The sequence below is a fragment of the Scyliorhinus canicula genome, chromosome 3 (assembly GCF_902713615.1).
Source record: "Scyliorhinus canicula chromosome 3, sScyCan1.1, whole genome shotgun sequence".
Taxonomy (NCBI): domain Eukaryota; kingdom Metazoa; phylum Chordata; class Chondrichthyes; order Carcharhiniformes; family Scyliorhinidae; genus Scyliorhinus; species Scyliorhinus canicula.
The window spans coordinates 83,045,239-83,059,523 of record NC_052148.1 but is presented as its reverse complement, the minus strand read 5'-3'; the positions used below and the strand labels follow the sequence as shown (position 1 = coordinate 83,059,523).

The following is a 14,285-nucleotide window of genomic DNA, read 5'->3' as shown; positions in this document are numbered from 1 at the left end:
CATGAAATGATTCAGATCAGGAATGTGGAGATGGGCTGGGCTTCATCCTATTCTGAACAAGATCTAGGCCAGTATCATGGCTCAGAGCACAGAGACAATGATGTTCTTTCACACTAAAGTGCATTTCACTGGCTACTATGTGGTAGAATTCGAATGGTGTGGGCTCAAGATAGTGTCAAAGTTACTGACATTGGGAGTGGAGATTTGTTTTTGCTCAGCTAGGTTTGCACCTGTACATAATTTGGTTCCAGCTCATAAAGGAAAGGCAGCATTGTATTTCTAAAGGTGCAGCACCTTTTTACAGCAGTGTTTTTATATTGTGGCTGACAGATATCATTGAGATAAAGAGTAGATACCACATGTGTCCAGGCTATGTCATGATTGGGCACTGACTAGTGCATTGATCAATTGATTTGTGCATTGTGACAGTAAACTCTAAAGCACTGGACAGTACCGTATGAACCTAAAGGGGATTGAAAAATATTTTAACAGTGACAAGAAATAAAAGGACTAATTGCTGAAAATAAATCATTTTTGAATTGCACTGAACTGCAATAGGAGGAGGAGAATGTTCATTCAAACTGTGGAAAATGAACTGTCACTCCAATGCACACTCAGCACTTTAAACTGCATGGCAATATGAGTACCACGAGAGCTGACACTGTCCAACGTCATTGAATACCAAAGTCAAAACAGTCATGGGCGCATTGCCTGCCATGCCAGATGGTTTCTCTAGAAGTGGATCCAGACCTGGCTCATACCAGCAGTCCAACAGTGTAGGGACCATACTATCTGAAGGATACAGTTACATTATTTCCTAATGGCAGTTTTATATTTCCTGTACCACGGGGAGATATTTTATTCTTATAGTACCTGTGTTCAAAACATTAAACATTACATTCAAAACAAATGTTAAAATATAGAGGAACTATGAACAAAATACTGAAACCTGCCTTTTAATGACAGCCTCTTAAAAAAAATTGAAATAGTTGTTTTATAAATGTGGCATTGGAATTCAGGTTCAGGTTTAAGGCTGATGTCAAATCATAATATAGACAAGGGGTAGATTTTCCGTTTCTGAGACTAAATGTTGAAGTCGGGCAGGATTTGTGGGCTTCCACGACAGCAAAACTGGTGTTGCTCATGGACCGTTTGAGCGACTGTTGAAGGGCTAGCACCGGCGCTACATGGAACACAATCGATTCCAATGAGAAACAGTGCGGGATTCGCCAGGACCGTGATTGACACTTAGGACTCTGACAAGCTGCAGCCGCATATAAACACTTCACTCCCCCCACACACCATCCCAGTCAACAAGATGGCACTGGGTGCGCTGGAGTGTGCCCATACTGCTGATGGGTTGGCCGGGGCCAGAGGTCACCTGCGGGATGGCCTGGGGGTGGACACCCATTCGACCTGCGGCCTTACGTTCACAGTGCGCAGCTGCATAGCTGCCTTGCAGGCCCCCGGAAATAATGCCCCGTGTCAGTCCACTCCGACCCCACAGGATAAAGGGGGAAACTGTAGTTGAGAATTTTCACATCAGATATTGAATGGCAGAGCAGACTCGATCGGCTGAATGGTCTACTTCTGTTCCTACGTCTTACTGTCAAGCTGATGACATTGGCAGTGCGTAGAATCGGCGGCGGCATGGTTGACACGGCGCCGGTCACAGGCCGCTCCATGCGGCCCTCCCGCGATTCTCTGGCCTGGATGGGCCAAGCAGCCATAAAAGAAAACGAGTCCCGCCGCCGCCGTTCTAACCTGCTCTGAGCTGGCGGCACCTTGGCATTGAAGGGTCGGGTGGCGGCTTGTGGGGGGTCCGACCCCGGGGGGGCCTCCGATGTGGCCTGGCCCACGATCGGGGCCCACCGATCGGCGGGACGGCCTCTCTGGCTGGGGGCCTCCATTCCTACGCGCCGGCCCCTGTAGCCCCGCGTCATGTTGCGTCGGGGCCGGTGCGTTGAAGGAGGCCACTGCGCATGCACGTGTTGGCACCGGCGCCACTACGCTGGCGCGGATCCCACGGCGCACAGTTCACGTCAGGATCGGCAGCTGGAGCGGCCATGCTGGCCCCTGTAGGGGCCAGAATTAGTCCTGGCAGCGGCCTGTTCATGCCGTCATAAACGCCGTCGCGTTTACGACGGTGTGGGCACTCTGCTGTGGGATTAGAGAATCCCTCCCCATTTTCCTTTTGCAGAAGTAACAGTCTTCTGGCTAGTGTCCTCCTCATTAATAAGCTAAAGATTGGAAATGATGAGATTGTGTGTGTGCCTTAATTTTACCGCTCTGTGAGACAGCTGATCAAATCAGCACATTTATGCTCAACCATGCTGCCCAAGGCAATTGTGTGACTTCACTGTACGAACCTTTCACACAATCACTCCTAAGAATTACATTTTAAAAGGAAAAGTATAAGGCAATGACTGAAATATTTCAAAAAGCCATGCAATCCTCCTTCGCATCGTTCTCATTGTAGCAGAGATGAAGTGGAATATTTAAGGGAATTCTGTGCTGTGCTAAATGTCTAATGGTGAAAAAAGCACCACAGCACGAGAAGCAACTTGTTAAGAGGGTTTGAAGCAGGAAAAACACAATTTCTAAAAGTACTCAGCACCAAAGTAAAAGCTAAAACAGAATCTCCAAGCTTGATGTCTACTTCTGGCTTTTGGCAACCACCAAATAAACCTGCTGCTTCTTACTCTAATGGGTGCACCTACATCTCAGAGACGAGAGAGGTTCGAGAAGGCAGTTCCTGAATGGCAACTAGGGATGGCCAATAAATGCTGACCTAGCCAGCAACACCCACTTCCTGTGAATTAAAAAAAAATTCAACCAGAGAGATGAGCCACATGCAGCAAGGGAAGGACATACAAGGTTCCCCATGAAAGAGCGATTTAAATAAAACTTGTACGCAGTGGCCTTTGATTATGGTTAGTATTGCATTTAAAGATTTTTGGGTAATAATTCAGGACCTAGGCTCCTTGACCAATTTCCATTTCTAGTTACTGACAAATTTGCCTGAAAATGGAGAAAAGCCATGAGAGAAATCTAAGCTGGAGGTTATTTGACCATGGACACCATAACAGCCAAGCTCAAATAAATCCTCAACTAACACCCAGCAGGAGCTGATGATTAAGAGTTAAAACCCTGGCTGAAATGCCCCTTCCAAAGTGCATGGAGGCAAAATATAGAATTTTAACGCATTGCTGCTAGATGGGCAAAGTTTAAAATGGCATCTGGCATGTATGGTTATCACCACACCAGCTGCATGTACTTGTTAAAATGAATATGCTGTTGTTATGTTGAATATTGTGGTATAGCGCACCATATAATATACAGAATAAATATTATCTTTTAATCCTACGTTTAATATTTAGAGGACAAATGGCATAAAGGTGATGTAAAAAACCTAGACTATTTCTAATGAAGTAATTTATTGCTGAACGCTGATTACTGTTGATTACCAATATGTCATAAAGTAAATATATTTTACCATCAGGATTTCTTTCTACAAATAGCTAACTGACACGCCCAATGATCTGGTCAGATGCATCCATTTAGTGCAGATAATAGGTGAATAAGGTCCAAGGTCAGGGCCATTACTGCAGTAGAAAACTTGTTTTAGTCTTTAGTATTGTCAAAAGGCCCAAACCAGTCCCACCGTGACACAGATAGAATCACACGGTGCATTTTGTCACGTGTACCAAGGTACAGTGAAAAGTACTTTTCTGCAAGCAGCTCAACAGATCATTAAGTACATGAAAAGAAAAGGAAATAAAAGAAAATATATAATAGGGCAACACAAGATACACAATGTAACGAGATAATACCAGCATTGGGTGAAGCATAAAGGGGTATAGTGATAATGAGGTCAGTCCATAAGAGGGTTGTTTAGGAGTCTGGTAACAATGGGGAAGAAGCAGTTTTTGAGTCTGTTCGTGCGTGTTCTCAGACTTTTGTATCTCCTGCCGATGGAAGAAGTTGGAAGCGTGAGTAAGCCGGGTGGGAGGGGTTTTTGATTATGCTGCCAGCCTTCTCCAGGCAGTGGGAGGTGCAGATGGAGTCAATGGATGGGAGGCAGATTCGTGTGATGGACTGGGCTGTGAAGTTTCTTGAGGTCTTGGGTCGAGCAGTTGCCAGATCAGGCTGTGATGCAGTTAGATAGGATCCTTTCTATGGTGTATCTTTAAAGGTTTGTAAGAGTTAATGTGGATATACCAAATTTCCTTAGTTTCCTGAGGAAGTATAGGTGTTATTGTGCTTTCTTGGTTGTAGCGTCGATGTGGGTGAACCAGGACAGACTTTTGGAGATGTGTATTCCTAAGAATTTGAAACTGCTAACCATAGGGGCTGTTTAGCACAGGGCTAAATCGCTGGCTTTGAAAGCAGACTAAGGCACGCCAGCAGCACGGTTCAATTCCCGTAACAGCCTCCCCGAACAGGCGCCGGAATGTGGCGACTAGGGGCTTTTCACAGTAACTTCATTTGATGCCTACTTGTGACAATAAGCGATTTTCATTTCATTTCATCTCCACCTTGGCCTGTTGATGCTGACAGGTGTGTGTACAGTACTTTGCTTCCTGAAGTCAATGACCAGCTCTTTATTTTTGCTGGCACTGAGGGATAGATTGTTGTTGCTGCACCACTCCATTAGGTTCTCTATCTCCCTCCTTAATGCTGACTCGTCGTTATTCGACATCCAGCCCACTGTGGTCGTATCGTCAGCAAACTTGTAGATGGAGTTGGAACCAAATTTTGCCACGCAGTCGTGTGTGTACAGGGAGTATTGTAGGGGACTAAGTACGCAGCCTTGCGGGGCCCCAGTACTGAGGACTATTGTGGAGGAGGTTTTGTTGTTTATTCTTACTGATTGTGGTCTGTGGGTTAGAAAGTTGAGGATTCAGTTGCAGAATGAGGAGCCAAGTCCCAGGTTTTGGAGCTTTGATATGAGCTTGGCTGGGATTATGTTGTTGAAGGCGGAGCTGTCGTCAATAAATAAGAGTCTGATGTAGGAGTCCTTGTTGTCGAGATATTCTCGGGATGAGTGTAGGGCCAGGGAGATGGCGTCTGCTGTGCACGGATTGGGGCGATATGTGAATTACAGTGGATCAAGGCGTTCTGGGAGAATGGAGGTGATGCCCTTCATGACCAACCTCTCAAAGCACTTCATTACGACTGAAGTCAGGGCTACCGGACGGTAGTCATTGAGGCATGTTGCCTGGTTCTTCTTTGGCACCGGTATGATGGTGATCTTCTTGAAGCAGGTGGGGACCTCGGAGCGGAGTAGGGGCAGGTTAAAGGTGTCCGCGAACACATCTGCCAGCTGGTCTGCGCAGGCTCTTAGTGCACGACCTGGCCGTCCGGACCCGTCACCTTCCGAGGGTTCATTTTCAGGAACGCCGATCTGACTTCGGAAGCTATGATGGTGGGTATGGGTGAATTATGGGCTTCTGGGGCACTCGACAGAGGATCGTTGGTTTCCTGCTCGAACCGAGCATAGAATGCATTGAGTTCATCGGGGAGGAGTGCACTGCTGTTGGGGGATACTGCTCACTTTATAGCCTGTTATGTTGTTTCGGCCTTGCTGCAAGAGTGTAACGCTGATCTGTGACTCTAGCTTGGTATGGTATTCTCTCTTGGCACCTCAGGTGGCTTTGCGGAGGTTGTACCTGGATTTCTTGTATAGGTCAGGGTCGCCTGACTTGAATGCCTCAGACATATCCTTCAGCAGGGAGTCAATCTCGTGTTTGAGCCATTGAGCCATGGGGAACGTACGTACTGCTTCCTTTGTCACGCAGTTGTCCACGCATTTGCTGATGAAATCTGTGACGGTGGTGGCATACTCATTTAAGTTGGTCGCTGAGTTCTTAAATATGGACCAGTCCACTGTCTCTAAGCAGTCACATAGGAGCTCTTCTGTTTCCTCGGACCAGCATATACACCCAAGTCCCAGTTTTATCAGGTAGGGGATTGATAATGAAAAGTGCTTTTATATTTGGCATTTTTACAGTTCTTTTTCTAAGAGAGTGACACCTGTACCCTGGGGGCATCCTGTGTTTACATTGTAAAATGGACTATTTCATCCAGCAATAGAATCATGGGTCCAGAAAAGTCTGAGTGTACAGACCAGCTGACAGGATAAGGGAGAGAATTTGAGCAATGTTACCCTAGGGAAACAATGCAAAGTTTACTCTTGGGTGACCAAAACCTCTAAACCAATCAAAGCATGAAACTCTATTTCTTTCCTTTTGGGAATGTCAAACCGCTTGAATTTGGATTAGAAGCACAAAGAGAGTTAAACGGAGAGAAGGTATATGGAGATCAAGAATCTTGAATATCATCCTCTGGATCTGCTTTTATAACAATAGATAAACTTCGGGATTAAGTGTAGCTTCATAAAACCTGTTAGAGATTAGATAAGCCACAAAGAGGTTTTATAACTTGTCAAGCTATATTGATTATATCTGAAAAGAAAAATCATGATTTTTGTACCAAATCTCTTAATTTTTACAAGTTTGCCTCCTGGTTTATGAGGTGGTGGGGTTTGCATTACTATTAATATTTCTTTAAAGATACTACAAACGCTCCTGCTTCCTTACTTTACTGGCGTGTAATTTTTCACAGAGAGCTTCTCCAATTTCATGTTCATTGCTGTAGCCAAAAGCACAGTCTATATGCCGGTATCCTATTTCAAGGGCACAACTGACTGCTGATTTCACCTGCAGAAATCAAAGTAACACAGCTTCAAACGTGAGCAAAGTACATTATCTATACTTTCAGATAGATGTATTTAACATATTTTTCTTCAAAATATTTAGGATCTTTTAACTTAACAAGTATAAAAGGAAATAAACCACTAATATGGAAAATATAGTTAAATGCAGTGAAATATAACAAATAGTTGATCGATAAGTGTGCAACAAATTTAAGGTTCCTACCTGGCCAACTGAACTCTTCCATGTTCCCAATCCAACTAATGGCATTTTGAGCCCTGTGGCAAGTGTAACATATTCACAACTCATTTTTAATACCTCGTGCAGAGTTGTGAATTATTATAGAAATACAACCTGTGTAAAGCCACAAAAACACTCCTGTAAATACAGATTGATGTGAAACTCTTGGTAAACATATAATGAGCAAAGCCATACTCTATCTGGCTTTGAGACATATCTGAATGGATTTTGTCAACAGCAATACCCACCTTCACCTACCCCAACCCTGCCTGCACCATTCTTCCTCAGTAGAAAGATCTAAAAAAACTATTTTTGCTTTCATGGGTTCAAACAGCATCACCTCACAACGCAACACTTGTCACACCATGTTAATCGTCTTCTTTCAAATGTTTTCAATTACAAAGGACAAGTTCCCACACTCTCAGCAGACAAGCTGTGCTTGAAGGTAGTGCAGATCAGAGAGGGTTACAGCTTTGCAGTTCTGATTGACTGCAGTTCCCAGCTAGAAGAGCTAGAGTGGCTGAATTTATCCAATAAATTAATAGCAGTAATTTAATGTGCTCTGCTATAGATTTGACAAAAAGTAAATTCACAATTGCAAATCTCCACAGTGAGTTATTGAATGCAAAACAGTGAATTAAGGACAAGTACTAACTGGAGATGAAGCGTCTCACAGAATAAGAGAGGTAGAAGAAAAAGGGGGCTAGTTATCCCAGACCATTCTTCATAAGTTTATAAGATATAAGAGCAGAATTAGCCATTTGGCCCAACCATTCAATACTGCCCATTCTCCATAACCCTTCAACCGATTACCAATTAAAAATCTGTCTAACTCCTCCTTAAATGTACTCACTGTCCCAGCAACCAACGCATTCTGGGGTAGCAAATTCCACAGGTCCACAACCCTTTGAGAGATATAGTTTCTCCTCAGTCTGTTTTAAATTTGCTACCTCTTATCCTAAGATTATAGAACAGTACAGCACAGAACAGGCCCTTCGGCCCTCGATGTTGTGCCGAGCAATGATCACCCTACTCAAACCCACATATCCACTTAACCCCCCTTAACCTTACTTTTTAGGACACTACGGGCAATTTAGCATGGCCAATCCACCTAACCCGCACATCTTTGGACTGTGGGAGGAAACCGGAGCACCCGGGGAGGACGTACAGACTCCGCACAGACAGTGACCCAGCCGGGAATCGAACCTGGGACCCTGGAGCTGTGAAACATTTATGCTAACCACCATACTACCGTGCTGCCCTGTCGTTCTAGAATACCCCACAAGAGGAAGCATCCGCTCCACGTCTACTTTATCCCATACCTTTTATCATCTTGTATACCTCAAACTGATCTCCCCTTTTGTGTTAGTCGGTTTTACAACACAATTGGCAGAGATGTGGAAACGGCCATCTTTCTGCTTTTCAACCTGAGGATCGATTCTCGACATGTGTGATGAGAGACAGGGCATAAGGATGGGAGAAAGGGAGGAAAGAAGGCACTAAACAGCAAGAGAAAACAAAAGCGAGGAAAAAAGTGAGGATATGAAAACATAAACACATATAACTTTTTATTCATTCATTTGCGGGATGTGGCTGCCATTTATTGTCATCCCTAATTAGTGCAAGAGCTGGTGGTTGATATTGTCCTTGAACAGAATAGTTTATCAGGCAATTAAGAATCAATCAACATTTGTGGAATGGGGATAGGGTGGAGGTGTTGACCTTGGGTAGGGTGCTCTTTCCAAGAGCTGGTGCAGACTCGATGGGCCGAATGGCCTCCTTCTGCACTGTAAATTCTATAATTCTATGAATGAACAACGTAGAACTGGAGTCAGATATAGGGCAGATTGCAGTCAGAAAGACCAGTGGGTTTCTTTCTGTAAAGGACATTAATGAATCATTTGTGTTGATCTGCGCAAAATGGCTGTTATGCTTGCCAACTCAATAGTTAAAAACAATACTTATTTGTCTTTTCACCTCCTCTCGTACTATAAGTACACATCCCTATTTGTTGCTACCGATATTTACTGATCAATATTCTGGTGAAACTCATAATATAAATGTTGAAATGCATTTTTTGGGAACAGAAGGTCTAGTTCCATGGTGATCTTTGCTGTTTTGTGGTGTTTAATGCAATCTGTACTATGGAACTATGATGCATGCATTTTTACAATTGGTTAAAGAGTGATTTTGAGTAACCAATAAGATTTTTTGTGGGTGATTAAAGTTATCGATTCACATCAAGATATCTCAAAAGTCAGGCATCACGGTGGCACAGTGGTTAGCACTGTTGCCTAAGGCGCTGAGGACCCGGGTTTGAATCCCAGCCCTGGGTCACTGTGTGGAGTTTGCACATTCTCCCCGTGTCTGCGTGGGTTTCACCCCCACAATCCAAAGATGTGCAGTGTAAGTGGATTAGCCACTCTAAATTGTCCCTTAATTGGAAAAAATTAATTGGGTACTCTAAATTTTTTTTAAAATCTCAAAAGTCATGAATTAACAAAAATGCTATAGGATTATGAGATGAAAAGGCAGGTTTTTATTTATATAAATGATCGTACCAAAAATCTCAAAACCTTTTACATAGAACTGATTCCCTTGAAATGCACTAACAACAATTTCCACTTGCACAGCATTTTTAACATAGTGCAACATCCCAAGGCAACTGTCATGAACATTATCAAACTAAATTCGGCACTGAGTCACATAAAGAGATGTTAGGACAGACAGACAAAAGAGGATATAACAAGTGGGGATGTGTGGGGGGGGGGGGGGGGGGGTGGTGACGTTTAGAGAGGGAATTCCAGATTATGGCCACTAACGGTGGACTGAAGAGAAACAAGACCAACAGTGGCTTGCTTTTCTTTAAATTGTGTCACAGGTCCTTGCACATCCGTTTGAATTGCTGGAAGAAGCAGTGAGTGCTTCAGTTTATGTGACTCCTGAATGAACAAATCTCTTAACTACACACTTTGTTCATGGCCTCGGAGTGTCAGCTTGGATTACATGCTAATGCCCTGGAACTGGCAATGCTCTCATATATACGGGCATTCTTGTTTCTCGCAGGAATTAGCTGACAAAGGACATAAAATGACAAACTCTGCAGGACTTTGTTCTGCCATTTGTCATGGTCGAGTTGATGGGTGCTGAGCAAAGATGTGAGCCAGCCAGGTTGGAAACTCATAAAACGACTGCTGAAAATTTCCCAAACCGTGATTAATCTTGGTGGCCATTTATCTCGTTTCTCAGATTGATGACTTTAGGGCTTATGTTACAGTTAAACAGAAAAGTTTGCGTATTTCCCCATTTTGACAGGAGATTGGGAAGATGGGAGGTACAGTCAACAAATGAATTATGAATAGGGAATGAGAAAGGTTAAACTTAGCAACCTGAAATAAATCAAAGAATCAGAAACATCATATCATTTTTTTCTTCAATTTGTATGTAATTTATTTTCCTGCTTTGTTCTGATTTTATTGTGTTTGTGACTTTCGTACACTTTGATTTGGGGAGAGGAATGGTATTGGGCAAGAGGAAATTCTGTTTTGTAAATATTTCGGATGACCTAAAGGTACTTGGAAAATGCAATGGCACATGCATTCAAACAGGTGTTTGCTGTCAACAAGTCACCAAGGTTTAAAGTTTCCTGTGTTTCAGCTGCTGGAAATGTTTTCGTGAAGCTGTTGGCAAAATTCCAATTAAGGCCACTAACTGGTACAGTAGGACGCAATTAAAGAAACCTATGAACTAACCTCCTTGCGTGTAACTGGTATACAAACAACTTATTGTAAGCTATTGCTCAAAGGACAAAGTATTCATGAAACCCTGCGTGAACCTGTGATCTGTGCCTGTCTCAGCTTTTGCAGCTGTCATCATTTGAATTGCCATACAAGAAATGGAATGAATATTAGAAATGCGTACGCAGGGAGCAAAGCCTCAGAACACATTGTCCCAGGGAGAGGATGTGCAGGGATAACATTCCAGTAGCAGACGCAGTGCCTGAGAAGGTTGAGGCTTTCTAAGAAGGTAAGCATTGAGAATTGTGAAATGATGACTGCTGATTTTAGAATTGCTTCAGTAACTGTGACCACAATGCAAATGATTGTCAATGTTACTCTGGTTTTTAATTTTTGCTATTATCTTCAACCAGTTGGTGGGGCCCCAAGAGGAATAAACTAAAGGGCACCCGTCTGTATAAGAGAGGCACCAAACTACTGTATTGGATAGAAAGCATCCTAATCATTTTTTTTTATCAAGAAGCAGTTAGACAGGTGCCACATTTCTGATCTATTTCTGCCTTCCCAAGGGTCATCAATGCCTTAAACTGTTCACATAGCTTACCTCAGCTGGAAAGTATTCAATTCTAGCAATGTTTAGGTAACTAATGATGAGGAAAAAGATCCCTCATGAAAGCACAATCCATTGAAGGATGAATTCTTTTTTTTTATAAATTTAGAGTACCCAATTCATTTTTCCAATTAAGGGGCAATTTAGCGTGGTCAATCCACCGACCCTGCACATCTTTGGGTTGTGGGGGCAAAACCCACGCAAACACGGGGAGAATGTGCAAACTCCACGCGGACAGTGACCCAGAGCCGGGATCGAACCTGGGACCTCGACGCCGTGAGGCAACAGGGCTAACCCACTGCACCACCGTGCTGCCCTGAAGGATGAATTCTTAACCATTTTTGCATGGCTATATTGGAACAATTGTGATAGACTGCAATGCTTATTTGTAGGGGCACGTGGATTACAGCATCAGCAAAAATGCTGTAACATGGGTCTGTAATCAGCACATACGAGTAGACAACAAATAAAACCAGCCAGTCAAACGCCTGTGCACCTTGGTCTGTTAAAATTGAGTTTGATGCCTGAATTTATCACTGGCATCACTGGCAAGGGCAGCATTTATTACCCATCCCTAATTGTCTGGTGAACCACCTTAATAACTGCTGGCTTGCCAAGCCATTTCAGAGAACAACTCAGGGGCAACCACATTGCTGAGGATTTGGAGTCAAATTTGCTCAGGGTTATAAGGATGCCGGATTTCCTTCTTTAAATGACTGTATTGAAATATTTTATTACGACAATCTGGTATTTAAATGTTTACCATTACTGATACTAAAGTTTTATTCCAGATTTATCTAATTCATTAAATTTAATTCCCCCGGTGCCATAGTGTGATTTGAACTCATGTCTCAGGATCATTAGTCCAGACCAACGTATAGGCTATGTTCCTTTGCAGTGTATGGACGATTTAAAGCAGAAGGCTTACATTTTTTTTTGATGCACCCATGGTAATTTTAAGAGGCCAACCTGTGCACAGCTTGCACACCTTAAAGGGAACAATAGTCCAAACCTCTGGATTAGTCATCCAATAATATAATCATAATGCCCAGTAAATCAGTCATTATGCATCTTACAACAACTTTCATTTGTAAGGCACCTATAACACAAGCAAAGGTCAACAAGGACCTATTGCGGAGTGAAATACCACATTATAATTTGAGACAAGACTATAGCAATATGTTGCACTATTTATAACATGGTTATCCAGAGAGACATCATTGAATCATAGAATTTACAAGGCAGAAGTTGGCCATTCGGCCCATCGGGTATACACAGGCCCTTGGAAAGAGCACCCTATTTAAGCCCGTACCTCCACCCTATCCCTGTAATGGTAGCATGGTGGTTAGCAATGCTGCTTCATGGCTCTAGGGTCCCAGGTGTGATTCCCGGCTTGGGTCACTGTCTGTGCGGAGCCTGCACGTTCTCTCCGTGTCTGCGTGGCTTTCTTCCGGGTGCTCCGGTTCCCTCCCATAAGTCCCAAAAGGCATGCTGTTAGGTGAATTGAACATTCTGAATTCTCCCTCAGTGGGCCCGAACAGGCGGCGGAATGTGGCGACTAGGGGCTTTTCATGGTAACTTCATTGCAGTGTTAATGTAAGCCTACTTGTGACAATCCACCTTACCTGCACCTCTGAGGTCCAACCACCTTTGGACTGTGGTAGGAAACCCACACTGACACGGAGAGAAAGTGCAAACTCCACACAGAGTCACCCGAGGCCGGAATTAAACCCGGGTCCCTGGGGCTGTGAGGCAGCAGTGCTAATGACATGCCACTGTGCCGCTCATATAAAGAAGATTGAATACACTGTGGGTCACTAATTTTTTAATGCATTTAATTTTTGTTAAATCTTGAGTCTACTCCTCATAGTTTCCCAATAATCTCACGGGAAATTAGGGATGGGCAATAAATGTTTGTCTAGCCTGCAATGCCCACATCCCATGAAAGCATATTAAAAGTCTAGTTGGAAAACACTTCTTTAACATTCAGTTCTTTATACATTTCTGACAACCGACATCAATGTCAATATTTATAATGCTGTGATTTCCTATATCTGTTCTGCATTTTGGTAACTTAATATTCGAGTACAGGTACTTACTTATTGTTGGAGAAAACGTTGAGATGGGTGGTGGATAACCGTCCGGAGTACACAACCGTCAGTGCTTTGTGCTTATTATCTGCTTCTCCTCAAATTCTTTATACTTTAGTAAATAATTGATGGCCGTTAATTAAACCTGTTATTTGTGAAAGTAGCAGAATTAGTAAACTGGTTGGAGTTTAAACCTAACTGCCCTTCGTAACACTTGCATAACCCGGCCAGCTGGTTTACAGGAGTCACGATGGTGATGGAGGACACTGCCTGCCCAGCTTCTCTGCTGGAAATGGCATTTTGCCAAACGGCAAGTTCTGACAATTTTCAAGAAATACTAGATTTTAACATCGACATTTGATTGTAGCAGCGACTGCGGGTCAGCTAAATAAAAATTTCCCTTTCAATCTTGCTTACTATAACCTTGAGTCCTCTGTGCTGTGAGAGAAATTAATGTCAATGAGTCAAAGGGTCAGACTGCCCACTGTCCCTACAATCACCATAAATGTTTCAATGGTTTCTTTAGGTGTATTGCAGATATCTCAGATCTGGAGGCTACAGATGCAAATGGTGGAGCAACCAGGTCACCTTTGTTGTGTATAAAAGCCAGACATGTCACAGAGTCATACGGCACAGAAAGAGGCCATTCGGCCCATCGTGTCTGTGCCGGCCACCAAACACCTCTCTCCTCTAAACCCATTTTCCAGCACTTTGTCCATAGTTTTGTGTGCTATGGCGTTTCAAGTGCTTATCTGAATGCATCTTAAATGTTGTGAGGGTTCCTGCCTCTATCATCCTTTCAGACAGCGAGTTCCAGATTCCCACCACTCTCTGAGTGAAAAAGATTTTCCTCAAATCCCCTCTAAATCTCCTGCCCCTTACCTTAAATCTA

The 14,285-nt window shown here is 43.3% G+C and overlaps 1 protein-coding gene across 3 annotated transcripts in view; it reads right to left on the bottom strand.

Moving 5' to 3' along the window:
* Positions 1-13,923, bottom strand: part of akr1a1a (aldo-keto reductase family 1, member A1a (aldehyde reductase)) — a 74,702-nt gene extending 60,779 nt beyond the window's left edge. Inside the window, exons 1-4 of one of the 3 annotated variants that reach the window (XM_038790788.1) lie at positions 13,403-13,923; positions 8,279-8,455; positions 6,942-7,070; positions 6,603-6,722 (exon numbers count right to left, since the gene is read on the bottom strand). In XM_038790788.1, coding sequence (XP_038646716.1) covers positions 6,603-6,722; positions 6,942-7,025 — 204 coding nt within the window. In that variant the 5' untranslated portion in view covers positions 7,026-7,070; positions 8,279-8,455; positions 13,403-13,923. The remainder of the gene's footprint in view (positions 1-6,602; positions 6,723-6,941; positions 7,071-8,278; positions 8,456-13,402) is intronic. The other 2 variants (XM_038790789.1, XM_038790790.1) reach the window with 2 other exon arrangements.
* Positions 13,924-14,285: the final 362 nt, after the last annotated feature.